This window comes from Calonectris borealis, chromosome 8 (genome assembly GCF_964195595.1).
Source record: "Calonectris borealis chromosome 8, bCalBor7.hap1.2, whole genome shotgun sequence".
Taxonomy (NCBI): domain Eukaryota; kingdom Metazoa; phylum Chordata; class Aves; order Procellariiformes; family Procellariidae; genus Calonectris; species Calonectris borealis.
The window spans coordinates 6,679,282-6,707,176 of NC_134319.1; the positions used below are offsets into that span (position 1 = coordinate 6,679,282).

General features: G+C 41.3%; 1 protein-coding gene across 1 annotated transcript in view; it reads left to right on the top strand.

Annotated features, from left to right (window-relative positions):
- The window catches only part of GLIS1 (GLIS family zinc finger 1), a 206,808-nt gene extending 184,925 nt beyond the window's left edge, over positions 1 to 21,883 (top strand). Inside the window, exons 9-11 of the mRNA XM_075155738.1 lie at positions 9,280 to 9,464; positions 16,374 to 16,541; positions 20,156 to 21,883. Of these exons, the coding sequence (XP_075011839.1) occupies positions 9,280 to 9,464; positions 16,374 to 16,541; positions 20,156 to 20,292 (490 nt within the window). The 3' untranslated portion in view covers positions 20,293 to 21,883. The remainder of the gene's footprint in view (positions 1 to 9,279; positions 9,465 to 16,373; positions 16,542 to 20,155) is intronic.
- Positions 21,884 to 27,895: the final 6,012 nt, after the last annotated feature.

Below are 27,895 nucleotides of genomic sequence, written 5' to 3' on the forward strand. Positions count from 1 at the left end.
GATTGACATTAGAGAGCCTTCATCAGTGCATCTCAAAGTAAGTGCTATGTTGCCTGCCCAGAAGAGACACTGTAAGCAAAACTATCTTAGATTAAGAAAGAAGAGAGTTACAGGAGAAGGTGGGAGGTTAAAGGAATTGGTCAGAGTAACTCAGGAACCATTTAAGATGGATTCAGCTGCAGCTCTTCTGCATTATATTAATGATTTTACATCTGTAAAGCTGATTTTTTTCTTTTTTTTTTTTTTAATTTTGTTTTGCCTTTTAAATGAAACTTTTGCAGTTACATGTAAACCATATATGCCAAACACAGTAATTTATCATGGTATAACAAATGATTAAGTTATCTTAACATCTCCCACTACTCGGTACAGTGCCTTTTTAGACTATAAACTTGAAGAAAGCAGGCATCAGCTACCTGTACAGAATCTACCTGCACCTGGAAGCATCTTACTGCATATTTGCCAGAAAATAATGACCTTAAATGACTAAAATAACATAGATCAGTCAAGCATGCAGTACATGCTGATAACACTGAGTAGACAGTATCCGTGTTTGATAGCATGTCTTTGTAATTGACTTCCTGGCAATCACTTGAACCTAAGGCAGTGCTCTTTATTTAAATATGTTTTGCTATTTCTTTGACAATATTAATAAGGATTTTTTTTACTTTTGAAATATATTTTTCTGCTAGATCGTTAGCAAGAGTAAGTTTTCAAATTTTCCTTACGTATAGCAGCTTCCACTGTAGTGATTCATCAGCTTCATTTCAAAGGAGATTATTGGACAAACCCTTATAAATTAAGATGTCTTTTAGACTGGCACAGTTCCCGTAGTGATTGCTGTGATTAAATGCTCTGCAGAAATTTCATGTATCAGGTCAGAACAATTGTAGAAATATTCATTTAACATAGAAAAAACGTGTTTGTGTATATTTGTGAGTTTGTGTAGGTAATGAAATGCATTACAAAATACTGAGTTATGTTTTACACCCAACTGAGATTTGCATGTGTATTTGTTAGAAAAGATTGTGAGTATTTCAGTAAATCACTCTGTACCTGAAGAGAAGGCCCACACAGAAAGCCTTTGAGTGTACCAGGAAAGGACTCCTTTGGCTCCTGTGTAATTTTGAACCCGAAGCTGTTTCATATCACTGTTGATTGGTATTATTAAAAATATTCTAAAGGGATTAAATGACCTAAGACCCTTCAGTCACATTAAAGGTTCCATGGAGAGTGTTCTCCATAATGTTTATGAAACCCCTCTCGCTCCTCATAGCTAACTAGCTTGTTATATAGGCACTTGTTGACACTGCTCAGAGTGTGGGTGAGTGAAGAGGCAGAACTGGATTAAAGTAATCCCAGGCAGTATTCTGAATGAAAAATAGTATCTTGTATTTATCTAGAAGCAAGGAAAAGGCTGACAATGCCTCAATCCTCCTTTAAAGATGTTACACACGCAGGTATGTCACACGCTGCATTAGTAGCAGAGCCTGAGTCTCTTAACAGCAGACAGCTACTCAAGCTGGCCAGAGGCACAGAGAGAAAGGAGAAAAACAGAAACCCAGTGTCGTATCTTGCAGTCATGGAGCAGAGACCGAGGCCTTCTAAGAAGGGCAGTGTGTCACAGCCCAGTAACTTGTTTGCTCCTTGTTTATAGAAAAGGGTAATAAAACGCAATGATGCTCAGCAAGGTGATCCGCAATGAAGGATTTATTATATATTAGGGAGAGGGGGGGAAGAGGAGAAAGGAAGAAAGAGGGAGAGAAGGAAAAGATTCTTTGCATTCCAGAAACGTAGCCAGAGGCACCTGGCAGTGATTAGTGCAAAGGTTCACCAAACTTCAGATAGAGTCCATCTCAAAAAAAAAAAAGGAAAAAAAAAAGTGAACGGTATAACTGTTTCCTGAGCATGTGCTGACAGAAATTCCCGTAGGGCAAGACCCAGAACAGAAACACGTGGCAAGAGATTGGGTGCTATCCAGAGACCAGATTAGCAGAGCTTTACACATCATTTTTAATATTACGGGAAGAGATGAAAATCAGTGTTAACTTTTTTTTCCATTAAAAAAAAAAATAATCTCCTGGTCCTGGAACTGAATTGGACTTTCTCACAATATAAGTAACTATAATGCTTGGGGGAGAGATTTTATGAATGAAATGGTTGGCATGCTGGATTTTGTGGTAGAACTTGGTTTCATGGAAAATCTCAGTTTTTGTAACTAGCTGCAATACTGTACAAATCACTTAAGATAAAACGTGGTGCTTCTTTGCTTTGTGCTTCTCACTCTGGTGCTTTATTATATACTTTTCTTCATATTAATATCAGTTAAACATAATTCTCAAAGTCAAGATTGTTTGATATGGTGATACGCTATGCGTGAGAACTGTATTACAGAATGGTCTTATAAACCAAAATATACAAAAAATTATTTGAGATAAAGGACAGATGTTTTTCAGTCTGGATTTGGTCCTGTTTCCACTGAACTCAATGGGATATGGGTTGAGGTTCTTTGGCTAGCTGAGGAATCTGCCAATCAAGCCATCACATCATAAAAAGAAAAAAAAAACCCAGACAGTTTTCATATTGGAAACATCCCTATCTTAGATATTTCTATTTTGCGGTTACACTTCATTCCCATTTATTATTCAAGAATCTTAGTTTGAATTTATTTTCATCATTTTTCAATTTTCAATTCCATTCAATATTTACTAATTAAGTATATTGGGTGTAGTTTTTGGCAGTCAAGAGATGATCAACTAGATCATGAAAAAGCTCATCTCAAACCAGCTCAAAATCTGGCTTTACAATTTCTTACTCTCGTGTTAATTTGTCCAGGAACTGCTATTGAACAAAGACTGGCTAAAACAAAGTGTAAAACTATTTCTTACTCAAACTAAGTACTGTGGATGAATATAGAAAACAGACATCTTGACAGAAAGCTCAGAAAAATCAATGTCGATATGTATTTATTTTTTGGTTCTTTATGTTGCAATAATATTGGAACAAGACATTTGGTATGCATTGTGAAAATGCACAAATTCTTATACACCACTGCCTACTTTGGGAGGCTGAAAGTGGAGGCAGGATAAATAATTCTCAATTTGGTACTTGTAGCCTATTAGATATCTTTTCTATAGATGACTGCTAGCTCATAGCATACCTAGACAGTTCCCTCAGATAGGCCTTACTTTTACAATTTAATACAATCCAAAATATATTGTTAAAACATGATCACAAGAAAATTTATGTAAAAGTCTTACTGGGATTTCTGTTTGAGATTCCTAAAGGTATGCACTTTATAAAACGAGACAGAAGACAGATTAATATCTTGTATGTTTTGACTTTTAATTTTCTTTTTTAAAAAATCCTTCTGTTAAGATCCAGATTTCTGAGTGTTTCCATTGATGTGAGTGACAAATGCTTTGCAGTAGAGGTGAGGAATTGGCTCGTTGGCTGTATTTAACACTTGGTTTAATGACTCTTTGTGGGCAGTATCCTACCTGACTTCAAGAGCTTCCCTTAGGAAGGCTGTGAGGCTGAGTATTTTAAGACAGTGTTTAGCATGCTACAGAAATGTGTGCGGTATCATAGACAAGGTATGTTACCGAGTTAGGATCGGTTCTTCCAATAGTTTTCTGTCAGTTGTATGGATGAAGGTATTACATAAACAAGATTTTTCTGATTAGTCCTTTTACTTAATTGTAAATGCATCCTCAGGCGAGGAATGCATTAGCTGTGCAATTCCACCTGAAATCATAGGTCCCTCAAGACTAGTATTATGTCTTCAGCGCCATCCTACACATGCGGCTTCAAAGGGAATTTGAAAAAACCCACAATACCTGGTCAATCATACGAAGTTGTATGATGAGTGAAGAGAGAGGAGAATTCCTCTCTGACTCCTTGGGCGATCAGTTTACATCCTGAAGCACAAGATTTGATTACCCCTCGCTTAGCATGGAAATGTTGGTTTTGGCCATTAAATTATTCAGTCCCTTTTTAAAAAACTAGGTATTTTGTTTGATTCTGTGACTTCCTGTGGCTATGAATGCCACAGGCCAGGGCATGCTGTGTGAGCAAAATGTTCCTTTTGTTTTAAGCCGACCTGCTTCTCTCTGTGGTGCATGCCCTGTTGCTCCCGTGTCTTGGACGGAGTGGAGAGGAGGCTGGCTCCTCCATTGCACACTTGTAATCTGAAAAACTGCATTTCAAATTCCCTTCTTTCAGTGGCATGCTTCCAGTTTTGGCAGTTTTATTTTGTAAGAAAACCCTGTCTTACTATTGTAATATATCTTCAGCTGCTTTTAACTCCCGTGATAACTTAATGCATCAAAACTGAATACAGTTCTTCTGGTTTTACCACTACGTAATATATGGTCATTAATAAGTATATGCATCCAACCGTATAGTCCCCTTTCTGTTATTATCACTGCTCAAGAAAGTTGCACATTTTTCCCACAACACTGCTGTTCCCAAAAGATATTTTAAGTTCAAAACCAGTCAACACATGCAGGGAACATAGACTCTTTTGGTGCATACCTCTCCGTATGAGAGGTATTGAGAAGCTCCTACTGCTGCTAGGTCAGAAGTCACCAAAATGAATCTTCACGAGAAAAAGCTTTCCTACTTGCATCATCTATTACATACAGCAAGGGTTTTAGCAATAGCAGTTTCATTGGTAGGCAACTGGAATTCTGGATTCAGAGAGGGGTTGCTAGTAACTTCATTAGTGTCTATAGCAGATAATGGCTAGGAATCAGGTAAATGCATGGTTAACAGGTTACCTTTCACATAAGGGACATACGGTTTCTGATAATGGAGTAGTAAAAGCCTTGCAGTGGGTTAATTTGTTGTTTGAGTTACTAAGTGTTTTACCATCAAGCATCCTTGTAAGACTATATCGACAGTCAGGCTACATCAGCAGTGCAAGCGATCTGTAAGAACTGTTGATTCTTCTCAACTTTGTCACAAGGTTAGGGAGATAGCAAGAAGATTTATGCTCCTGAACAGAAATATTCTGTATAGCCAGGAGCCCTCAAATTTAATGAATTAGGGAAGGATAAGGATTTTTTTTTACATGTGTGTGAGAGTATTTATTTATATATCTCTCTATATAGCTATATATAGGCACAGATATATATTAAAAGGCCCCAAAAGGACCTGCAAATTTACAGAATTATACAAGTTACAATTAAAGTAAAATATATGGTATATATTTATTAGTAATATCCAAACCAAAGCAAACTGTGGTTGTAGTACAGTATTAACAGGAAATGTCCAGGCTATTAGTTATTGAAACATATGCGCCTGAGCTACTGCCTGGGAATTTTTAATGTATCCAGCTGAGTTCCTGGTGTAAGTAGTTTAGTGTTTCTTCTTCCACACAGGCCTCTCCTTTTAAGCTCTTTTCTGTTGCTGATGCATTATCTATTTTAATTTGTATCAGGAATGATTCCTCCTCTCTTTTCACAACCTGAGTATCACAGCAACCTAATTAGTAGGCAAATATTTAGGAGCGAATTAAAAAGACGGCACTGGGAACTGGACAGTTAGCTGATGAAAAACCTCTCCTTGAGCATGCCAGAGGACATTCACACATGCATACACACACACAAAATAATATTTTAGGGACCAGCTCGAGCTGTAGGCATTGTGATGAATATTTTAAGGAGACAAATTCTCATGTTGGCCACTTGTGCTAATATAGCCAGATTTTTCTGCTGAGCAAAGCTCTTTCCTACCTAAAAACTGTGCCTTAACTTACGGGAAATGTATTCAATTCCCTGTTTGGGAGAGACTCAGCAGAACGTAGTAGATTTTACAGTGACCTGCTCAACTGCATGAAACTCTCTTCATGCAGAGGAGGCAGCGATGGTCAAGTGTTAGACGGCGCTTTCAGGGTTTCAGCTCAAGTTCCTGTGCTGCAGTAAGTTACTAGGATACTGGCTGCCCGCAGACGGCTATGTTTGCTGAGCTCCAGCACCGTGACAGCAGTGCCGAGTGGGAGCAGCAAGCTGGCAGCTCTGTGCGGCCGCTCAGCTCACCCGGCTGGAGCAGGGCCCCCACACCTCCGCACCCCTCCTGCCTCGCGTGGGGGGTCTCACCTGCTCTTAACCAGCCATTTCAAAGGCTTCGAGGCACAAACGCTATCACAACTGTTGAGCTCACACACAGGAAAAACAGGAATGCAAAGAGTGTGAATGGGGAGAAGCGCGGCTTTAAAAATAACAATAAAAACTGTTAAATTCTCACATGGTTAAGATTTAAATAGCCTCTGGGAGTAGTTAAACTGGGTAGGGAGGCTGGGATTTTGAGTATTCCCACAGCTGGACACCTTAAATGTACCATTTTTGTTTGACATGCGACATATTTGCATAGAATTAAAAAATGCGATTGCTCGACCATCCTAACAAAGCACTCGAGACAGAGCAGCCCGGCAGGCCTCTATGGGGTGCTACATTTCCCAGCAGTAGCCAGGACAAGACATTTCAAGAGAAGGCAGAAGAAACCCAACACAGGCAGTTGCAGAGTACTCGCTCACCAGAAGTATTTTCCTCCCTCATTCAGAGTGGTTTCTGGCTCATCCAGGCCTTGGAGTTTTTAGCACATCTTTTGTTTCTCTTTAAAATGTGTGTGTGGTCATTACCCATATAAATGTCACTATCTTGATCTCTTTTAGCTATTATCTTTCCAGTGAAAACAACTGCAATCTTTTTAATCTCCTTTCAGATAGAAGCATTTGGAGGCTTCTAGTAGCATTTCTGGCATGTCGAGGACAATGTCTCCACGTGTGCCATTTGAAGGGGCTGGTGACCATTTTGTAATTTGTGGTTTGCTCTGCTGGCACTCCCTTGCAGCCTCGGAAGAGACCGTAGCAGAGGCTTTTCTGCAGGTCCCAGCAGATAAATGTCAGCCCCATCTTCATGCAATAGTTCACCACAGACACGCACTTGAGAACATTTGCAGAAGATATGACGTGTAGCTGGGCTGCACGACAGCTCATTTCTGTTAAAACTATTTCTCTACTGAGACCTTTGAGGAAAAACTTCAGCCACATGGGAGCTGACCTTAGTGTTTAGCTGCTTCTTAGCAAATAAACTCGGTATTTTCCCCCAAGCATCTGCTCTTCAGCAGTTCAGACTCCAAAGAGTATTTTCTGTGTCTGACCTGAAGAGGGCAGAGGTGGCCCCTGCAGTCCCCGCGTCCCCTTTTAGCATCTCCGCAGCCCCAGGCCTTTACCCTCGGGTAGGGCAAGGGCCATCCCAGCTCTGTTGCTGAGCTCTTTTTAATATGCACTTAAAACAAAAGACAGATAAGACTTTTTTTCTTTGCACGTTGGCTTTTAAAATGCGACTTTAGTCCTCTTTATTTTACATGTTGCTGGTCATTGCTTCTTGGGGGGGTGGTGTTATCTTTCTCACAAAAAAATTTATTTTCCAGTTTTTACATATTTGGCTTGACAATATCCTTGCCTTCACCCATGTAACAATACTGGCTTAATTCTTCGGTTTAGTTTGGGGATATTCAGCGTCTTTGTGGTTTGTATTATATGCCTTATTTTCCTGCTTTGGGAGATGGAATTATTTCAGCATAGGATGGGCTTTGACTGGTTGATTTATTTAAGCCCCTTTTAATAGAGTGTCACTGTGACAGCTTTTGGCAGTGTTTCTCTGCCTCTCATGTTACATTTGATTAAGCTGTTGTCACCATTAATTCACAGTTCATCTATATTTACCTCTTGAACGCTCCCTGTAGTGCTTAGCCCTAAGTCAAGCATAGCCTCGCTCCTCGACTTTAATCCTAATTGCTCCAAGAAGCAGTCATGTAAACTGGTGAGGAACTGCTATTGCAAGTCATGGTTTATGGTGTTTGAACGGCTTGTGCAGTGGTAGAGGAGGACACCAGAGAGACTCAATTTGGTTTTTAGTTGATTCTTTGTACACCTGCAATGGTTTGTGCTCAACATTTTTTTCCCAGAGAGGTGACATGTATTATAACCTGCAGGGGTATTTTATTTCTACGCCTCAGGACCTGTAGCTGTGAAGTTTCAGCAGGGTGGCTCTCAAACAGACAGGTGGTTTTTCTAGCATCTGAAGGTTCTAGTGCTGCTCAAAGAGCCGCTTCTTATGTTTAGCAAAAGCTCCAGAGGCAGCAGACAGTATATAGTGAACATACGGTCCACGCAGCCTGCACATTTGACAGTGTAACATTGGGCTATGGAGCAAAAGGCCATTTGTCACAGGTACCGTAGGAGAGTAGAAGATCCAGCTTCTACCTATTTACTCATTTATAGGGTTAGTTTAATGCAGCTCTAAAAGAGGCTTGTACGTGAATGGCTTGGTTTTTGGTCCCGTCTTCTGCACTATGCCATCTTTCTGGCTGTAAATGGCCAAAAGGCAGTTCTCTGGCAAAGGGTTCGTCCCTTCTAGGCTAGCTGCTGTGCCACCCCTTGGTGGGACGGTCTCGTTGTGGCAGGGAGGAAGCACTGAAGCTTCTCTGCTCCACCAGCGGCAGAGGATGCCCAGGGACTTCATGGAAGTGGGTTAGTGAGGTTCTTCGCCAGCTGCTCCAGCTCCTTGTGGGAGTGTTGTGCCAGGGTCTGTTCCCCAAGCGGGACTGCCCCAGCGCTCCTGTGCTGGCCCGAGTCCCAGACGTCTGGGGGGAATTTTCCATCTCTCAGGTACAACCACTTCTCAGTCTTACACTGAGCAGTGCTGCCACAAGCAAACACTTGCTCAGGCTTTTTCTTTGAAATGACGGTATCATCTGTTGCAGTTAAAGCTGTATTTCTATGTCTAAAAAATCCTACGTGAGGAATAACTGAAACTAATGCTTTTCTTTGTCTTGGCTGCAACTTGGGTGTAAAGCTTTACCCCATTACAGCTACGAAGGCACTTAAACAATTTACTTGCATTTACTCACTCTAACTACATTTTCCACTTCTGTGTTCTGGACATGTATCTCAGCTCACGAAATTTTAAATTAAAACTGAGCTGTGTTTAAGTTGCTTACTGAGGAGCGGTGTCATTTTGATCCTGTCATTATGGCTAGTACAGGAAGTCAGTGTAAAGGAACAGAAATCCTTTTCCAAGGCCCTTTCTCCTAATGAATACCTGAAAGCAGCACTGCATTGTTATCTTTTTTTTACAGTATAATTTCTACCTGCAAAATAAACATTTCTATAGTTTCTATAGGCCATTATGGAAATAGGGCCTTTCAAGTATTTCATTTTCCCATATTGTGATGTGATATGTGAAGTTTTTCTGTATTTTCTTTTTCTAGGCTTGCTCCCAACATAATCTCTCCACTTGTCAGCCCCCTGAAAGCATTAGTTCCACCTTCCCTATTGCAGAAACACGGCTCTCCATCATCACACAGCCAGTCACCAAATGGGCAGCAATTTTCTGGAATACCAAATAAACCATATGCTCAATTTCAAAACCAGTCTGTACAGCAGGGATCTCAAGGTAACTCTTCCCTCTTTTTTTGTCTTTTTTTTTTTTTTAACTTTCCTAATTCCTAGTTGGGGAGAAAGAATTTATTTCTGATTTTGCATTGTCAGCCAGTACTGTCTTATTAAGGGACTGACAGCATTTCAATGGGAACTCCAATTTTTAAACTGGCTTGATATACATACAGAGCAAAATTTTCAGACCAGTTTATGCTGTGATATGTTATCATAATGTGGAAAGCTATCACAACAGCAGATTTATTGCATTTATTCAGGCTTTTCAGTAGATGGCCACTAGCTATGCCCCTCACCTGACTGGTCATCCAGCCTTCCGTCAGCTTCAAGAGTGACCCTGCCAAAGCAAGAGCCATCTAGTCCCAAAATACATGGGCTGCAGCACACCTTGGCAATGTCCTGCTCAGTCCACTGATAGTGATGCACTAGACATGAGCTTAGACAAAGAAAAAATATTTTGCTATTTATTATTTGGAAGTTTGGGATCTGTATTATTTTATATAATAAATGCAAAGGCACTCTGTACAACTATAGAGTGCCAGTGTGATGTGAGGACAGGAGTGGGAGCAGCTAAGCAGCTGTCCCACTGCTTAATTTAAAACATTTTTTGTTCTGAATTACTCAGCCTTTTTAATCGGGAGCTTATTTACCTATTCCAGAGTTCTGATTGGGAACTAATTAATGTTTCTGCAATTTTTGAGGTATAAATTAGCAAGAGAGATTATTATCACAGATTCTTCCAGTAACAGGAGCTTGCATATTTAAGAAATATGTTATATAATCCAGATGGTATGCTGCTTAAGTGTGGTAAATATTCACAATAAAAAAGTGTGCAAGACATCTGTCTGGTTGCAAGTATAACCAAGCGTATAAGTTTATACAGGGCAGATAACCAGCTTTCACAGCTGTAGTGTCATGTGTATAAGGTCATTTTTGGCTGGCAAAGTATCACATGTGATCAATTTACCAGTGGGCAAAATAGGAGGTTTGCTTTCTCTCAATATACGCTAAGGCTAGGTCTGAAACCCAAGAGTTGAACACAAACCCAGTGAGTAATACACAGCTGTAATGGGGTTCAGTATCCCAACAGTTCCCTCTGCCCTTCATTCTCTGAGGAGTATTTTTGCTCTTTGGTTGGACTGACTTAGTCTGAAAAGTTAAAGCGTATTATATTAAATGATTTGTGCTGAAGGAAAAACTAACTCAACCTGATGCTCAACAGATTATTCAATTTAAAAAGATTAACTCTGTAAGGGAAAAGTGGCAGATTTATGATAGCATATAATGATATATGATTATGTTACTATAATGAGCTAAATAACTACAAACCACAAGAGGAAAGTTTAGCAGCTCATTACTATGGCAGAAACAAATGCATAGACAGAACAAGTTTTGAACCACTTAAATAAATTGACTTTATTCCTTAAGAAAACCACATTTCCTTTTGAATGAATTGTTGCTTTCTAAGTGTTATGTCGTGTGGTTTTGAAAAAGCAATAATTTTCCACTTTGGCCAAATGTTGAAGTATTATTATAAATTCATTATGGAAATGGTCATTCAAAAATCAATTTTGATTAGCAGCCTTTGAAATCAATTGATCTGTAACCTGTACTTAGCTGTACTTGCTCTACATCTTTTTTGCATCTCCGTTCATTAATAGCACATTTTTCTAATGGAATCTGTAGTAATTCGGGAGTTTTGAATTTTTGCCGAAAAAGGAACACTCTGTAAGTCTAGCTGTAGAACTAGGCGTCTGTGTAGAAGCATATAAACATTGTGGGTCTGGAATTTTTAGAAGACAGCAAGCTTCGTCAAGCTGGTAGCAGAAATATTGATAATGAAAGAATAAGCTGACATTATTTATATGTTTAAACCTAGTTGTAGTAAGATCACATGGAAATTATTACATGCTGAAAGAATTTGGCAGGCAATGGAATCCTGTAGTTATTTATACCTGACATGATTTCTTGTCAGAAATTTTATGGAATTTGAAAAGCGGAGATTTATTTGCACATACATGTAAATGACATGACATAACAAGATGGCATTTAATAGGCATATTCCAATTATTTGCTCATTACATCATTCATTTTAAAGCTGCTTGAAGTTTTCTAGGCTGTGCCTTAGAGAAACAGGCAGCCGGTGCACTGTGTGAAGTGGCTAACTGCAGCTTTTCTGTCAAAATTATTTCAAAGCAAAATTTTAACTAAATGTTATGTTTGGAACTTGGTTTATTCCTTTATTAACTGTTATATTTCTACATCTACTGTACATAAAACATTTAATAGTGATCATTTAAACTGACAGGACATTTAGTAAATTTTTCACTGGAAAATTAACCTCAGAAAATTTTTGCTTTAAATCAAATCCTGAAGGAAAACCTGAAATCCATGTGGAAAAAAAAATATTGGTGAAACACTTGCGCCAAATTGGTACTACACTTTTGCTCTCCTAGAAGGAGCAGGGATGTTTGCACCAGACGAGCCTTCTTGCTTACTTCATATTTTAACCACTGAAGGGAGTCTTTTTTAAGAACTTGTAAAAAATGCTCCATGTTTAGTTTACTTTAATCAACATATGTGTTTGCTAATTGAACCATTGATTATGGGATTTTAATCATATCTTAATGCCTAATACTTTCTGTGTAAAGCATTTCAAAAAATGTAAAGGAACCACAACTAAATGACATGAACCAAAAGCACCTTTGTTTCATACTGCACATTTAAAAAATATATAAATGCAATAAAGCTCTGACTTGTATTGCATATGCAAATCAAACATTGTATTGCCTGCAAGCAACAAGTTTCATTTCCTGTGGTTGTGTAAAATGAATGAAACCTTATCTGGCAAGAACACCCGTTGTTACAAAAGTCCTCGTGGTTGCTTTAACTCACATGGCCTTTCCATCTCTTGTCTAATGACTTTGGTTTTTCAGGAACGCTCAGCATTTAAACAAGCTGGCAATTTTCCCTTTTTAATAGTGTAAAAGATGCGTGAGGCTCAGATCCTCTGGAACAGACTGACTGGCCTCTTGAGCCATGCCAGGCTACTGAAGGCCATCAGCAAGAGCCAATATCTACCTGGTACCAAAAGAAACTCTCCGATTGTGCCTCTGAAGCAGTGGGTGGGAGTATAGAAAGTATATAAAAAGTCATGAAAAAAATCTTACTGACATAGCAACTCACTGATCCTGCAGTCCTTCAACCTGGAGGTGTGCAATTTCAGTCACTCCAAGACTCATTTCCACCTTCCAGCACTGACATTCAGCTGGCAACATTTTCAAATACAGCTTTTAATACTGCAGGCAAAATTCTTCCTACCCAGGTGTTATTTCATGCCCAGTTTAAGTGCAGGGAACATCACCCAATTCTTCCTATACGTCCTAGTAGTGGGCCTGCAGATCAGGTTCACCAGCTGCAACTGCAGTTCTTCAGCAGTGTTTCAGCTGTAAGGCCAGCGTCCTCCTGAATAGAATGCTGCCACAGTCACTCCCCATGAAACCTCAACGCAGTCATGAGGTTATTCATGAGAGGTTATTCTGAAGATGAGTCATGTAAACACACAGAAGAAAAATACAAGTGCTTGCAGACAGGTCTCCAACCAGGCAATGAACTGGCTTGTGTAAGATCCCTGCGTAAGGGATAAAGCAGGCACTGTCTAACTCAGTAATCTTCTCAGGGCTCTTGGCTATGCAGAAGAGCTGTCTTGAGTCTCCACCTCTCTCTCACCTTTTGCAATTGCAAAAGCTATTGGGAGCCTCTGTCTTTCTCCTTCACCTTTCATCCTCAAGGAAGCAGCTACCTGCCTTGTAGTCCACTCCTCCCATAGCCATCCCTGGGCCTTTTTCCACACGCATAGAATGCCTTCCATAAAGCCTCTGTCCCTTTCTTATAAGGTCCCACTGTCTCGTCATTTCTATGAAGCTAATGAAAAAGGCAGTAAGTTTTCATTATACTGCTCAGGTCAGAAGGGTTAAAAGTCCCATTTTTAGTGTCATGGTTTGGTTTACTGACCAGTGTTCTTGCTGCAACCTTTCCCTTCCTCACTCCATCTTTTTTCTTTAGTTTGCTACCTGCATTATCACATCTGCAAGCACATTAGAAGAGGAACGGTGTATTTCTCGGTATTTTCTTTGGAAGCACTTAGCAGAAGTTTGGGCCTGGTGAATACAACAGTGCAATAACACTAGTGTTTTCCTACATTGTGTCTCTTCATTGGATAGTTCCAGTAACACTTTTTGCACTGCCTTTTCAGATTATCCCACAGTGATGCTGAGGGATAGATACTGCAATCCAAAGGAGAATTTGATTGCTTATGGCAGTTCTTTTCCAGACTTCTGAGTCTGAGGCAATTCTCTGCCTCAGGTATTTTTTCCTGAGCAGCTAGACAGTGTAACTTAAAACACTTCAAAAGAAACCTTTACCCATAGATCTTGAGAAAACCCTGGATTCGACTAGTTTCAATCCAGTTCTGTCATGCTTGGCTGTTCTCTGATTTTCTAAGCCACTGTGCCAGCCCTGTAGATCATAAAGATATTTAATTGATTTAACAAAGGCAAGCCTGGGAGCATGACGAAAGGGCAGCAATTACAGAGACAGAGAAAATACACGTCATGCCTTCCCTAGAAGTGATGTGTATAGCAGACATTCTGGAAAAGGTTCAGTTTTTTCTCTAGCAAAGCATATAAGTGCTCTCTGCACCCAGTTATACCTCATCTGAAGCCAAGTGTCTCATTTTTTTTCATTGCTCATCTCAAAAGGATATATTTTTAGAAGGCTTACAGCAAGGAGTTAATGTTTTGTAAACAGAAAAGTCAGGATAATTATCAAAAGCCAATCGATAAAGCACTGTACCTAAAAACCACATAAAAAGATGGCTTTGCTACCTCTCATAAGAGCTCTTTGGTTTTTTGAGCCAGACTATCCAGGCAGTAAATAGAGGTGGCTGTCTATTTATTCCGAGGAAGGACATGCATCATTTAATACTCAGCTTTCCAAATTTCTGAGCCTTCTTCTACATAGCAGCGAATGTGAACAGCTTTGGTACAGTGTGCATAGTGTCTTTATCTAATACAGTCATCCATTAGTACTTCACCAATCATGGATATCAACAATTTAGGTACTTTGTGGTGGAGGATCATAGGTTCTAGAGAAATTAATCATCTAATCGTTGCAGATTCTGCCAAAACACATATTAAACTGTGAAACTTCAGAGCAAATTTTTCACCACTCAATGAGTTCATTGCATTTCTACTAAAGAATTGCCTCAGCCTTATTTATTACCACCTTAGAAAACATGACCAGAACGAACAGACAGACCCTGAGCTTTGCCTAATACTATCTACTTGGTCAAACTTCGGTAGTAAAGGGAAAATATAGAAAAAGACAGGAGATCTTTCTTAACAGGAAAAAGCTTGTACACTGCATGATCTGTAAGGGACAAATTCCACCCTGTACAGCACCCAGGCGCCATGTGATAGGCACAGGTATTTCATTTCTAAACAAACAGACTGAATAGCTGCACAACTGGCCCAGCAGGTCAAGTCTTCCACTGGCGAGCGGAGCTCTGCTGATTTCTGTCAGCTGAAGATCTGGTTGTGTCTGTGTTTGACTGAACTACCTGGAGCTTTTGCAGTAGTTCCTTAGGAAATGTTTCAGTCTGAGTAAGACTGAGGGAAGAAAGACAACACCTCCGTATTTTTTCTGGCAATTAGAGGAGAATCCTGATGGCACGTTCTACTAAACTTTAAGCCTGACTTGGTTGACTTCAGTCGCATATAAGGGAAGGAGCATCATTTCAGAAGGGACTTTCAGAGAAGGTAGGAAAAGGGATACTTGATATAAATGTGCAATTACTGTGCAATGCACCTGGAATCAGGAAGAGGTTATTGAGGCAGGAGGAAGGAGGAGAATTAAATCAGGCCATGGTTGGTATAAATCTTGTGGCATGCTTTGAGGTCATCCTTATGGGAGCAAATAACATTTTCTTTTAGGATGTCGGCACAAACTTGTAAGTTGTAAAATTCCTTCCTCAGCAATTCATTTGTCCTTTACTGTTAAATATCTTCTTTTGTTGTGTACAACTCATTCACAACTTCTGCTGGCAAAAACCAAACTGCTGGTCCACTGGTAATACGATACTTTAAAAAAGAGCAGGACATAAGAAACACAGGGCATGCGGGCGACAAAAGTCAAACATGCCCCAAAAGCAGAATGACTAAGGCAGCCAGAGACCACACAGATTTTATCTCAGCACTTTTCAGAAGCAAGAAGAGCCTCTCGCTGAACTCAAAATCTTCGCCTGACGTCTACCTGGAGTCAGTCTTGCACCTGTAGTTCAATTTTACTTGCAGACTGTGGCCCCCTGTGTTCACTGAAAGGGTTTTCATTTGAAATAAGAACAGTCTGAGAAAGGAGAGGTTTAAGGTACTCTTAAAGGTATTTCGAATAAATAGCGCTGTCTCCAGCAGTGCATAACGCACACTGGATGGGAAAAGACTTTACTCAATTGAAAACAAAGCAGGGCTATTCATTTAAATATTGCATTATTGTATTTAAATTAAAAGTAATTCATTATAGACACATTCCCTTAGGAACTGAGCATCCTGGACCTGATCCAGTGGAGTACTTACTACAAAGTGGGCTGTTGACTGCATTCAGCTGATGTATTGCTTGAAATGAAGCACATCCTTGAGATTTTTGCTTGATGGGGATCACAGTCCACAGCACCTTGTGGGACCGAGTTTGATGTAGCTTTTATATTATTACGTCTTATAGAATAGCATGATCATTTTTCCACAGTTAAAACTGAGGAACTAAACCCCCCCCCAATAGTAATGAAATACTGTGACAGAAACGGAGAAATACCATTGCAGTAGTGTTAAAATGTGTGTGCAATATCTGTTTTCAGGTTACCAAGGCAGCTTTCACTCAATACAAAACTGTTTCCACTATGGAGACTGCTACAGAACAATGGACCAGTCTGTCACCAGTGATGTGCTAACAGGGGAATCCCATTGCTTTAATCCTCTGAGACAGAATGGCTATCACATACTCAATGCACCTTTAGCTTCAACAGGTAATTTATTCCGCCTATAAAGAATTATCCATATGATATTTTTAGCAGGAGGGAAAAAGAACACATTTTATAGTCAATGTCATTACAAAAATATGTTTGCATAAAAAACTCAGTCACTGAAATTCATTTGCATCTATAAAAATCCCAGAAGGAAAGCGAATTTGTTTTCTTTAATCCTCCTGTATTTGACTGATGGACAAATTCTCCTTTCATTCTGCTGGATGTCAAAACAGGCAACACACACCTTCGGGAGAGCTGACAAACGAGACACTTCTCACATTTATTGTGTGGGCTATTCATTGTACACCTCTTCAGGTGTGCTCAGGCAGGCTTTTGTAATCAGATCAAGGTTAGGAAGATACTTAACACAACTCCAAAGAAAATAGCAGCAGCAGGGGCTTCCTGGCCATCTAAGAATACAAGGATGGCTTTCTTTTGCAATACTGATGTTTACAAAAAGGAAAGGCGCTGCTTTGATAAATTTACCTAAAAATATGAGTTAGTTTCTTTTTGTTCCTTTGTGCTTTTGCACATTCATGGCAATTGGATTTTCCTGTTTAGCTACATATTTGCAGAGTGTAAAATTTGCAACAAGTTATTATAGCTAGATTACTATAATACTTCAATATTTAAGTATTCATTTTCATAAAGCATTTTTTTCTACTTTTAAAACCACAATTAAGAATTGACAGAATTACTGAAATCAAACAAAATGTGAGTATTGTCAGAGCCATGAAACACTACCATTTACTGCAATCTTTACTTACATATCTCCAAGAAATTTTTCTTCATGTTTGAATTCAGAAGGGCATCTCGGTTAAGGACGATACTGAAAACATATGTTTAAATGCTTTTTGAAATGGGGCCTGAGTCAGACCACAAAATTAGAGTTGACTTTCCTGTTTGTTTTGTATTAAAGGAGTCTCTGTTCAGAGAGAGCGTGCATGCATTTGTCTGGTGTTCCCAACTAGAAAGTGTATGCATCAGTAACGAACACAAGGGAAAAGTTTAAGATGAAGTTTCAACTTCAACTTTGAATTCTTTTGTGTTATTCATAAGTTTGATGTTACTGAAACACATTTTTTTCATGTTAACATCAAATTTCAAGTTTAGATTGACAGCCTGCAATATTTAAAGAACAGACTAAATAAACTTTCCAAAAGAAATTGTAGGAGCAAAGAATAATACTATGGCAAGACACCAACTTCAACAACAGTTGATTTTTCTGTCTGGGGCTAAACTATTATGAAATGTTTCTGTGTAATATTTTTGTTTTTAGAGTGGTTATTGAGGTATGCAAATACTTAAAAGGCTGAAACATAAATGTATATGAAATATATAAATCTTATCTCATCTTTTTGTGTGTAAAATAGAACCATTCAGGTTTGCAAGATTCATCAAGGCTATGCATTAATTTTTTTCAGGCTTTTATAGCACCATTAATATTAAATGAGATCTCATCTCACAGGAATGCCAAATGTGACTGGCAAACAGCTGTTCCATGAATCACATTAACAGTCAATAAATTTTTATTTTCTGTTCAGGACTTTGGATAGTTTACTCTATCTGGAATCTAATAATGATTTCTGGGGTGTATGCTTATCTTGGGTTTTGTCCATCTCTGGTTGGGTATCCACCCTGTATACAGGCTCATCAAATAGAAATTAGCATAACATAAACACTCGCAAAACTTACCAAAATACTGGTCACTCGGCTTGGACTGACGCAGCACAGGGCGGATAAACAGGCCAAGTTCGTCCTCCAGAGACTGTGGACATATGCTGCATGCCAGATTTCTGCAGACAGCAGAATTTGACCTGCAAACTAACAGTAAATTAATACGTCATAGGAAAATGCAGAAATGTAAATAAGTAGAGAATTGGTCTCAAATAATAAAAACATACCTAATAGTAAAATACCTATAATTAAGTTCTAAGGACTGAACCGACAGTTCTTTCTGAAATCAGGACTGGCTGTGTAAGACTACAGGATCTGTCGTTACTGCTGGTGGTGCGGTGCCGCACAGCCTGGAGGCTCGGTTAAGCCTGGTGCAGTGCTGGATTCAGCCACATCCAGACACACTCGCCTGCGGAGTTAGGCAGACGGAAGAGATGAGAGAAAGGTGAAAGAGAAGAAGGGCTGAGGGGAACCGAGGGACAGAAAACCAGTCATTTCCCAATGGCTCCACAGAGCTCCTCCATCAAGCAGAGAATGGAGCAGGTCCCAGTGCTTTAACCACAAGGATCAGCCATCCACGCATTGACTTGCAGTTCACACGAATGTGATTTGTAAGTTCACAGGCATGTTCTTAACTAGAAAATCTTGTTCCACGTGTGGCCTCAGCTGACTGAATGCTGATGACGATTATGAAAATCGTGGTAGGTGGGCTCTATGGGCTGGGTGCAGGGGTCAGAACCTTGCGCTGAAACTCACACAGACACTTTTCTGAAGGCCCAACCCAAATCAGTGATACAGGGTAGAACAGAATACATATGTTAAAGGATGAGCATTAGGGGTCAATGTTTCATGCAGTAGTTTGGGGAGGGGATAGTGGGGTGGGTTAAAAAACTGTTGAAGGAGAAGGCTTAGGAGGTTTCCCCGCCCCCCGGCAGAGAGCAGAGCCATGGGGCAGATAGGAGGGTCTGGTTGGTGTGAGGAGAAGTGCGGGCACAGGGACGGATGCAGAAAGGAGAAGGGCAGGGCAAAGGGTGAACACAGCAGGGGTGAGGTAAGGAAAGAGCTGGACTGCAGTAAGATGAATACGTGCACGTGAGCCTTGACTGGCCAGTTGCAAAAGTGGGGCGTAATAGGAAATTTTCGTGCACTTTGGGGTAGTCACTGAATCTTTTATTTCGGGCTCCCTGGCACTCCAGCTGCCACAGCACCTGGTAGCAGGCAAGCCTGTTCCTTTCCACAGGGATGCACGGCTCAGGGAGGCTTCTAACAGCTGTGGAAGTTTTGCATCATAAAAGGAGAAGGACAGAGAAATTCTTCCCCACCATAGTGGCTTTCTGGTAGCCTGGCAAGCACCAGCCAGGCCAGGTGAGGAGCCAGCAGCGTGGTGGGCTGAGGACAACATGGTGCACAGCTTCTTCCCCACGTCCTGGGAGCCTGACCTGACCCAGACATGCTTCCACAGACCTCACTTCTGCAGTATGTGGGGATCCAGTAAATGTAGGATCTAGATTTCTTCTGGATCTTAAGAGCATCTGGGAGACACATGGAACATTTTTCCTAAGTGCCATGAAAAGGAAAAACACACAAAACAAGAGGACTGCATCACTTTTAGCGTACACTTACTAGGATCCTTGCCCACTCATTGTTTTGACATCCTATTCAGATAATGACTGTAAAGTCCCAAGGGAGTCAAACTCTGATACTTCACTTGCAAATGGGTAGCTTTCCGCAGAAATGAATGGGAGCTTCATCTACTATGACACAAAAGCCCATGGAGATTAGTTTGTATATCTCCTGGGTAAGGCTTTGATGGTAAACCCTATTGTCTTTTCATTAACACTGTGCTGCACTGTATAATCCCAGGCCTCAAACTATGTTTCCTTCCTTATATGTACTGTGGTACTAAATCATGTCCATACAACTTGTCACGCTTTCAGGCTATGATGCAATCTCTGAAGCCCAGTGTGTATCTGAAGACATGGTCTCCAACGGAACTGATGAAAATGGATTCTTCCAAAACGGCGCCTTTGATCACTGCTTGAATCACATTCCTTCCATCTATACAGATACCTAAGAGCAGTGCTGACCTTGTTTCCTTTATTATACCTATAACTGTGTATGTAATAACAAAGGTGTTGTTCAAGTACTTTTATTTAGTCTGTATCCCTATATGTGCTCATTTAAATAAACACCTCACATTTACCAAACCATTTTATACATGAATAGTCTGTATAAGATAATATTGGAACCTGTTCCTTCGCTGTGGCACTTTGAAATTCATGCTTTAAGGGAACGAGGAGCATTTCAAGCAGCTTGTTTTGTAAGTTCTCTCAGTAAAGTGTAAATGTAAGTTATATAATAAACTTGTAAAGAAGGGTTGTTTTTTTTTTCCCCCCTGAAAAGTATGTTTCAATTTGAGAATGTTGTTCCCTTTAATCAGTTTTCATTTAACTCATTGGTCAATTCTTCTCTTTTTTTTTCTTTTTTTTAACTAAAAGGATTTTTTTAATCACAGACCTCATGTATATAAAGATCTTCATTTGCTCGGCTGGTTTTATATTTTCAATTTTACAAGAAAGCATTAAAAACTGGAAACAAGTGTACTGTCATTTCTTAACATCATCCGTCTGCCTGATAAATCCTAATATTACATTCTTAAAATGCTTGAGAGCGATTTAAACAAAGCAGTGACATTTCAGCAACTGTGAAATTAAAGCAGCCCAAGTGTACGTGAAGAAAACCAAGGGGCCCGCAGACTTTCAGTGAAAGGGCCAGAAGCCTTCCAGCGCAGGGTGGCACCGTGGGCTGGCTTCCCAGCACTGCCGGCTGGCCCTGCACCATCTCCCAGCCTTCCTGCTGCCCCTGCCGTGGTGGGTACATCAGCACCTGCAGCCATCCCAGCAGTGTAGGGGAAAATTAAATGCAGCTGTGCCTGGCTTTTTGCCTCCACAAGTAAATGTACGGCCTCATCCCACGTGAGATCAGTGGCATATTCGCGCTGCACAAACACTGAGTGGGGGGCAGGTCACCTGATTTCTCCATGCACCAGAGCCGGCAGCCACTCTGAACTCTCCACTTCACTTCAGGCACACGCTACAGAGGAGAGCAGGACACCTGTGGAGAGCTTTCCTCCATCCAAAGCACTTGTAATCAGTGGCTTCCAGAGGAACAGAGGTCACCCGCAGTACACAGGGACCTCTTGGTTCCCTGCCACCCTGGCCCTGGCCCCACTGGGCTGCAATTCCCAGCCTAGTCGTCATTCCTGGGAGAGACCGGCATCTTGCAAGGGGACAGGCACTCCCAATGTGTGCCAAAGCAGGCATGTTAGATGTGAGCTCCTGGAAATGTACCATGGTGGTTTGGGAGAACAATAAGGAAAAACTAACTGGGGGAAAAAAAAAAAAATTCTCATTTGCAAACGATTGCTAGTTGGGCTCAATAGGCACCCTAGGAGCAATGCATGGTTAACTGAAAGGCTTTATTCTGTCTAATACCCAAACCCCCACCTCAGGAAATGCTGCTGCATGCAGAACCTGCTGTCCCACAGGTGTGGGTACAGCCTCACGAAGGAAAAAGGCTGGCAGTTTGAGTTAAATGAAGATGTGCCATGTCCCTGGGAAGATACTTAGAGTTAGCATCAACTTTGCTCTTGTACTATAAATGGAAACAAATGACAATAAATGTCCTGGCTGCCCTTGGCAGTGGCCGGCTGTGACCGGCTGTGCCTCCTGCGCCCGATGCCAGAGGGCTTGAGCTTGGCCACAGGGCAGAGCTCTTGTAAAAAGGCCGAAGGACGTTTTTACGGCAGGTCCCAGAGCGAAGTCTGCAAAAGGACACCATGCCCACACCAATGACAAGCCGTTCCCACGCCACCACGCCTGCCATGCCAGGCTCATGGCAGCCCGAGGAGGCTGTCCTGTGCCCATCCCAGCCAGGGGTGCACACCTGAAATGCTGCTGACGCCTGAGAAGTTTTTCACCACCAGGCGAATCTTCACAAGCACCATTCACTAACGGACGCCCAGATTGAGCATCAATCAATGTCTGGCAAATACCCCTTCATTTACAGCTCAAAGTTAGCCACGCTACCAAGGGGCACTACTGAAAAACTCACATTGGGTTGAAACCGGTCGGTGGCTGAGGATGGTACTTTCTTTTTTTCCTGTCTTCTCCCCAAGGAGCTGCTCGGCAGCGGTGTGCTCACGCAGTGCTGTTGAGGACCTTCCCTGATGCCAGGTATGCCAGTGCCAAGCCCCGTCTCTTCAGTTTTCAGGCCTGTAATCCAATTAGCTGCTCCCCAGAGAACAGCCTAAAACAAAAAGCAGCTGCTGAGAGATTTCTTGCCCCTCCTACCCGCAAAGGACTGACAGAAAAATGTCAAGCACCTGGCTTCAGCAAAATAGCAAATTCTGCAGGAAAAAAAAATGCTAAATTCAGTGGCACGTTAAGAAAATACCACATTTTGCAGCTGCATAGTCAGAATCCACAGAGCGGGCCCCAAGCTGAATGGGGCGATTCTTTGGCAGCATTTGCAGAAGTGGCATTACTGGGTCCACAGGACTGCGGTTCCCCTTACGGTCACAAAGTTATACAACCACAATGAATATATATATTTTAAAGCACGATTTGGTGACAACGTGTGAACCCAGCAGTCAAAGTACCAGGGAAAACACAGTAGAAGCATAAACTCAGAGGTCTCCAGTGCCCCAGCCTCTCAGTGTATTTATGTGTCCTTGCAGCCCTACCAGGATATGCCAGCTGTAACTCTCGGCAGTTTCTAGCTTTGGCAAACATCTTGTACGGAATCAGAAGGGTACGGTGAGGGTGTCCCATGCTTGCAGACAAGCCTTGAGCGGCAGCTCTCCTGGGGGACCAAGACCTTGCCCTCTGCAAGGGTGTCATCCCCAGAGGCCAGTCAACAGCCCGTGGCCAATGGCTCCCTGCCTCTGTCGGGCACTTCGCACAGAGGTGGAGCGGGAGCGAAACCCAGACAGGGCAGCAGGGGAAACTGCTGCAAGGAAGAGTGCTGGGGTGGCAGCTAAGAGAGAAAAGAAACAACAAAACGACACTGAAGGGGGATGACCAACAGTCAGTCACAGCGAAAGGCTTGTACCAACCTGCCCAGAAACGCGGGACACAGCTCAGGTCCAGTCCCAGGACCCGTCCCAGGACCCGGCAGCCCAGGGGTCTGCTCCTGCAGAGCATCAAGCACCCCGGTGCCACTGCGCCTCTCCTCAGCCACGGCAGCCTCTGCAAACGGGAGAAACCCTGGATGCCATGCCATCACCGCAGCACGTTTAGCACTGCTCTGAGGCTGATCTGGGCTAACCACAAGGTCTACATGGATCATGCAGCCCTTGTTTCTCCAGGGCCTGGTTGCACCTTGTTAGTGTACGTGAAGGTGTCTCTGTATCCAATTTAGCTTTCTGTCCTCAAGAAATTTGAATGAAACTTAGACATTCAGGAAGTTTTACAGTTAGTCACTACAGAACAAGGTGCATGGGGTTATATGACCCCCTCTTTTATAAACAGCTCCTCAAGATCTCTAGCTCTCAAGGATGCCCAGTCCCAGCTGCAAACCCGTTAATTGTGGCGGCGCTGCCTGGCCCAAGCAGTCCCTGGCAGCACTGACTCATCATTCCTCTCCTAGAATTAAAATGCGTAAAGGCTCCAAATTGTGCTTTAAGCCTACACACGTGGCTTTGCTTCTGATCACTGCCACATTTGGCTTTCTGTCCTGTTGCTTATCTACTCTGATGCATCAGAGTTTTGGGTTTTTTTTGTCTCAGACATAAGTGGCCAGAACTCTTCCCTAAAACATTAAACAAGGAGACAGGTAGCTTAACAACTGCCAAGCAGTAAAAACTCAAGCTTTTGAAGGAGGACTTAGAAAAAACATAGCTAAAGCCCAACAAAGTTGTAGTGGCTGAGACAAAAATCAAAATAATTCCTGTGCTTCAATTAGTTGGAGACATTAAAAGGAAATCATGCCTTAAAAAGATGATTAATCTAATTTCCTAAAAATTAAAGAAATCCTTCTAAAAATGACATTTTTTTAGTTAAAAATACAAACCAACCAAACCTAAACATATTTGATCAATTACAAAAATATTTATGTCACAACAACCAGGCTGTTCAAAACCACATAATGATTCACAAAGGTCTGGGAAACTTAAAGCATAGCAGCTGGAGTGATGATTTAATTCCAGAATCTGTGTGAATCAGGTTTTCTGTAAATTAAAAGGATAGATTCAGAGAAATGCAAAGGCACTCGTTTGAGTCTGTACGGTTTGGAAAGTTATCCATAATAAAACCATTAAAATACACAATAGCACAAGTTAATGGTTACTTGTGTGCTTGTGTACTTCATTATTTCCTTTTATTACATGTAAGTAGGGAAGTATCTCATGTAAGCTTTTCCTAAAGACACAAAGAAACCTTTCAATGGAATTTATTGCTTGGCAAGTTTCTCGTTGTGGTGCTGTAAAAACCCCACCAACTAATACGTATAATAACTGGAGTAAGGCTTTATAATAGTAGAAAATTATTACCCTGTGGAATTAAAATGGAACTGCTGGTTCCAGTTGACTGTCAGATACTTTTTCAATCTAGGCAACAGAATTCAAATAATAAATTACAACACTACTTTATAAATAGCTACAAATCATTTCCCCAGTGAATGAAAACCCCATTTACCCCTGTGTATGTACTCTGTGTGTACGCAGGAACTTTAGGAACAACTGAAATAAGATGACCTTCAGTGGCTGATCAAGCTGGGAGAGAGAAAATGAATTTCAAGTTGACGCTGAAGCAGCTAAAGCACTTCTTTGCGCTTTCCACCAGCTGGGATGCAAGCCAAACATTTAGCAGGACCTCTAAATTTTTAATATAATCAAGCTCAAGCTTTTCATTGTATAGAAAACTAAAATGCTTGTTCTGTTCCCATTTACTAGTTGCAGTACTTCCCAAGCTATAGAAGTAATCGTCCTTTCAGTGCGATAGAGGTGCCTTTGCAAGTGAGCAAATGAGATGTACACATGTGGCATATCATGACAAAATAACACTATTTTAGTGCCGTAATTCTGATGTGGCAGCATGACACAGGAATTTGCAAGACCAAAGATTCAGGTCGCAGTAGGAATGATTATAGCCTGTGGCAGGTATCAGATATGCTCCCATGGAAAGAATACAGAGTCAACAAGTACATTTTCAGATCGTATTTTCTAGTTATGTATACACCAAACAGCAGGCACGGCTGCTGCTTGTGGAAAGGCTTCCCTGCTTCTGAGATTGTCCTTTCAACTGCATACATTTTCTAAATGGTAAAGTCCAAAAAAACAAATTCCAGAGTACATTAAGTGCACCGATTTGATACTGCAATAGATGTCAGTTACGCAAGCAGGGCAAAAAAACCCCAGTTCTTAAAACAACAACCAAGTATGTGAAAATAAACAGTGACTGTAAATTGAATTTAAATTGCGTAAAAGATTTCAATGATTTTTGTTATGATCTTATTAAAACCTACACAAGTTTAGTTCAGTTCTCCAGTAATGTATTTGTATTAAATTAGAAGATCAGCACAACAGAAGATGAAAAAATAGCCAGCCTGTATCATTTAATTCACTGACAGCAAAAAGCCATTGGAATATTCCCTCCTGAGATAAAGCCTTATGAGATCTGCAGAGTTACAGTTAAAAGCTCCTCTCTACTTAAATTTCAAAGCAAATTGCAAACTCCCTTAAACAGCAAACTCCCTTCCAAAGTGATTTGGAAGTCCACGGCCCAGAGTCATCAGAAAAAGAGTTGCAGATGTCTAGATTGTCAAAGCCTTGCAAGGTTGCATATCCTGGCTCCATGGGCTGTCGGCCACTTATAGCTGCAAGGCCATATCTCTGTCCCCTCGCAGGGTGCCTGGGTGGCAAGCAATGGACCGGAATGTGCTGCTGGACACAGGGATGATACGTGGGAGGACACGCAGAGACACTGGCCAGGGACTGGGCTAGGAAGGGACTGCATTAAGCTGGTTTATTGGAGGATTAGACCCAACTTTCCATGCTTTCAGGTTTCCTTTGTTTCAGAAGGGCAGCATAACACCACAGGCCCTCAGGGCAATGGCAACCAAGAGAGCCCCAGAGCAGCTCTTCCCCTCCCAGCACCCAAGTTCAGTATGTGGTTCGGACACCAGATTCAGGATTTTCCTCTTGCTAACTAAGGGATGGCTTCATTTCCGCCTAGTCCAGGCATCCCTGAGTTGTCAAACCAGCACCCTGGCTTCCTCTCAGGCGCTCGGAAGGGAAAGATGCCTCCAAAGGGGAAGTCAGCCTGTCCCAGGAAGGCGTTGAGGAGCCACAATCTCCACTGATGGACATCAACATTCAGACAACATAAATCCCTCCCAGCACGTCTCCTGTAACAAGGAAGGCTGAGCCTGCGGTGTGCCAGTGTCCTACATCCTTTCCTAAGCAGCCAGTGCTCCTCTCTGAAACAGAGCATGATCCCACACAGCAACCTGCACCATCTCTCTGAGCAAAACTGGGGACCACTGGTACAAGAAGAAATCCCCCTGAATCAGGGTTTGCCCTGAATATAACTCAAAGCAACATTGCTGAATTGCAACGGGCTGAGGGACAGATTTTTTAAAGGTGTCTGAACACCTGAAAATGAAAAAAGGGCATTAAGTGGGATTTTTCAGAACTGCCTTAATTGCTTAAATTTCATCTCCAGGATTTTATTTCCTTCTGAAAATCCTCTTAGGTGCCTATTTGCATCTTTAGGCACATTCTGCAAATCTGGGCTTTATTGTATAATGAGTTTTCTTTCCTATCTCTTTGGGTTGAGAACCACACGTTTGCCTAAGGAATTCTCTGCGGAGCTGAAATCTGTTAGGATTATAAATACAGGCTGAGCTGGGAACAGGCATTGGAAACTGCCATGAAGACCATGTACAGAAAACAGTGATTCTAGTCACATAAGATACCTGATATAGTTGGCAGAAAGGCAAAGCTAAACAAATGCAGGTTTACATTTTACTATTTAAAGAACAAAATATTCAACTTGAGTTCCATTAACACCTGTCAGAACTTTGGTACATACTCAAATCCACATTTCTAATTTTACTGCTAAATAATCCCAAACTTGGCAGTTAGAAGGTAAAGCAAAATACCCAAGCTAAACATCTGAAGCAAATTGTAGCTCTCTGGAAGAGCCCTTCTGCTGTATAAATGAAGGTCATATGTATAAATGATTAGAAGCTTAAGGAAATATGTCTTCTGCTTTTCTAAATTGATAACACACACATATTGCATTAATATTCCCACATCAATTATTGGACATGTTCCCTGCTGTAAGAAAAACGATAATTTTTTTTTTAATAATCCCTTGGAATAATATTCTTACACTAGCACAATTAACCCTTGCCGTGCGGAGAGAAAAGGGGTTGATTTAATAAACTACATCCCAGAAAAGCCATCCTCAATCCCAGGAGATGCCACCACCTGGGTGCACCCTGGTTTTGGGGGATGGTCAACAAGATGCAAAGTCCTCCTTTCCCTGGTGAGGAAGTGCCAGAGGTGACAAGTCCTGGTGGGGACAGGGCCAGGGGGAGCAACCCAACTATGTTGGCTGTGGTGTTACAGCCATGGCAGCTCCACTGATGGCAAACCTGGGGGCTCTGTTTAT